A 2,704-nucleotide genomic window follows, 5' to 3' on the forward strand; every position below is an offset into this window, starting at 1 on the left:
TGCATGCATACAGCCCATTGATTATTATTAATAATTATTATTATTATATGAATTATACAAATATGCAGTAAGTAATTGAATATTTTAGAAAACCATTCAACATGCAAGTGTGTGTGTTTGTTTGAAAGCATGTGTGTGCGTATGTGTGAGAAAGTGTGTTGGTGCGTGAGTGAGTGAGAGAGTGTGTGTCATTAAAAAGGGAGTCTGACATTTTTTTGTGATTATGGTCACAGTGTAGTGTGGAATGAAGACAGGCTGAGGCTGACGCAAAGCTCCAATACAAAACATTTGCTCAGAAACTCCAAACAGGTACAAGGAAGACTGGCAGAAGATTACACACACTATCCATGAAACATAAATCACACACAGACTGAACTAAAGAGATACGAAATGAACATTAAATGAACACAGAGAGAACTAAATACAGATACAAAATGAACACTAACAATGTGACGACAGGTGACAGATGATCAGGACGACGAACAGGTGGATGATTGAGGGAGTGAGTTCAAGTGTGGAGACAAGATGATGCTGGGAAGTGTAGTGAAGATGACGAAGACAGAATGGTGCAGATGAAGACTGTGACAGAACGCCCCCCTTTACAATAGCACGACCTCGCGCCGTAGAACATCAATGGGGTTGGGGGGTGGGCACCCTGGAGGCTGACGAGGGCATGGCTGAATTAGAGCAGGAAGCCTCCAGTGCGGAGCAGGATGAGGGCGTGACCAGAGTGGAGCAGGACAAGGGCGTGGCAGAGCAAGCTGAGCGCGTGACCAGGGCAGATCAAGCTGAGGGCGTGACCAGGGCGGAGCAGGATGTGGGCGTGGAGGAGAAGGCTGAGGGCGTGACCAGGGCGGAGCAGGATGTGGGCATGGCGGAGCAGGACGTGGACATGGCAGAGCAGGCTGAGGGCGTGACCAGGGTGGAGCAGGCTGAGGGCGTGACCAGGGCGGAGCAGGCTGAGAGCGTTGCCAGGATGGTGAAGACCCTTCAGGCGGCCGGTCTCGGGCTGGACGGTCTCAGGCGTTGGTGTGGGGCTAGTGACGTCATCGACAGTGAAGGATGAACTGCGGGATACCAGCACCCACTCCACAAATTGGGCAAAGCTTCCTTGAGGTGGTTCCCCAGACAACTGCGCTAGAGTGGTGTTGTTCAGTCCCACACGTAGAAACATGCAGGGGCAGTCATCTGGGAAACTTGTTTGAGGTACCAAATCCAGGAAAACCTGGTGTTCCTCAAGAGAGCCGTTTCCCTGCTCAAGGCACATTAGTCTTACTGCAGGGAAATCCATGTCTGGTCAGTTCTTCTATCACGGTGTAGTGTGGAATGAAGACAGGCTGAGGCTGACGCAAAGCTCCAATACAAAACATTTACTCAAAAACTCCAAACAGGTACAAGGAAGACTGGCAGAAGATTACACACACTATCCATGAAACATAATCAAGAACCGACAAGCTCAGACTGAAACAGAGAGAACTAAATACAGATACAAAATGAACACTAACAAGGTGACGACAGGTGACACAGATGATCAGGACGATGAACAGGTGGATGATTGAGGGAGTGAGTTCAGGTGTGGAGACAAGAGGATGCTGGGAATTGTAGTGAAGATGACGAAGACAGAACGGTGCAGACAAAGACTGTGACAATTATATAGTCATTGAAAAATTTTTCAATGATTATTAAACTTTATGAATTAATTTGCTGAAGCATGTCGATTTTCTTGCAGTTTGTAAAGTTTTAAAATGTCTTAATTTTTACCATATTAAGGCTTATAGGTCAAATATTTAACAATTTAATTAATGGGGTCTTAATTACAACAATAAACGTTTGCATGTTATTTCAGCCATATTGATTGAGGTCTAGAGAGAAAGCCATTTTACCTGGCCCACTTTAGCTGGAATAAAGTCCTGCTTGGATGTATTACAGTGGCTGCTTTCTGTCTAAGCAAGAGAAGGATTAAAGTATAATTTCTGCAATAATGTGTTTAATTACCCACCAAATTGGTATCAAAAATGAAGATTATGCACTGGGGAAAATATTTAGACCTACCTTGCTTAATTTGAAATGTCATGATAGAAGCATGTTTTGTACCATTCAGGTTGTTTTTCAGCAAAGTCTCCAGATCAAAGGTGCCCCAGCAGCAGATTCCACACCATGGCAGTAGCAGAGGTGGCAAGGAGGGCTGCTTTCCACACTTCTGCCTTGCAAAACACCCCAGAGCCCTTTATAACTTCAATCTGAAAAATTATTTCACATCACAATATTAATTTATTGGCATTGTTTCATATTGATTCTTATGCTTTGCTTCCCAATAGTTAATATGTTTTATGTATAAATGCAGATTAATGATAAAGATATGAAACAAATTAATCATTGCCCTAAATGTTATTAAAGGAGAGAAGGAGGAGGTTGGATGGAAAGAAGGAGGAGGAGGTTGGATGGAGAGAAGGAGGAGGACAGGATGGAGAGTAGGGAAGGAGAAAAGACAGGATAGGAGTGAAGGGGGGCAGGAGGAAAGGATGATTGACTTGCAATCACCCTTACTTGCAAAAGTAATCAGCCAAACATAATAAAAATCCATACAAGTTAGTTCTGCTTGAGTAACAAGTAAACTAAATGAATAAAAATGCAATGGGGTTACTCACCGGTTGTTGCACTTCTCCAAAAGAGAAGGAATCTAAGGTTAGAGCCTCCACAGGAC

General features: G+C 43.9%; 1 protein-coding gene across 1 annotated transcript; it reads right to left on the reverse strand.

Annotated features, from left to right (window-relative positions):
- Nucleotides 1–482: 482 nt before the first annotated feature.
- On the reverse strand, nucleotides 483–2,302 carry LOC148969620 (uncharacterized). The gene is made up of 2 exons (XM_089125721.1): nucleotides 1,884–2,302; nucleotides 483–1,592 (listed from the first exon to the last, which is right to left on the reverse strand). Exon 2 carries the CDS (start codon nucleotides 1,289–1,291, stop codon nucleotides 683–685), a length of 609 nt encoding a protein of 202 aa, XP_088981847.1. The 5' UTR covers nucleotides 1,292–1,592; nucleotides 1,884–2,302; the 3' UTR covers nucleotides 483–682.
- Between the last annotated feature and the right edge of the window lie 402 nt (nucleotides 2,303–2,704).

Source organism: Pimephales promelas, chromosome 22, assembly GCF_988280905.1.
Source record: "Pimephales promelas chromosome 22, fPimPro1.hap1.1, whole genome shotgun sequence".
Classification (NCBI taxonomy): domain Eukaryota; kingdom Metazoa; phylum Chordata; class Actinopteri; order Cypriniformes; family Leuciscidae; genus Pimephales; species Pimephales promelas.

Bases quoted from the DNA above. Each gene is read 5' to 3' on its own strand.
- LOC148969620 (XM_089125721.1), bottom strand. From the start codon at position 1,291: ATGGATTTCCCTGCAGTAAGACTAATGTGCCTTGAGCAGGGAAACGGC.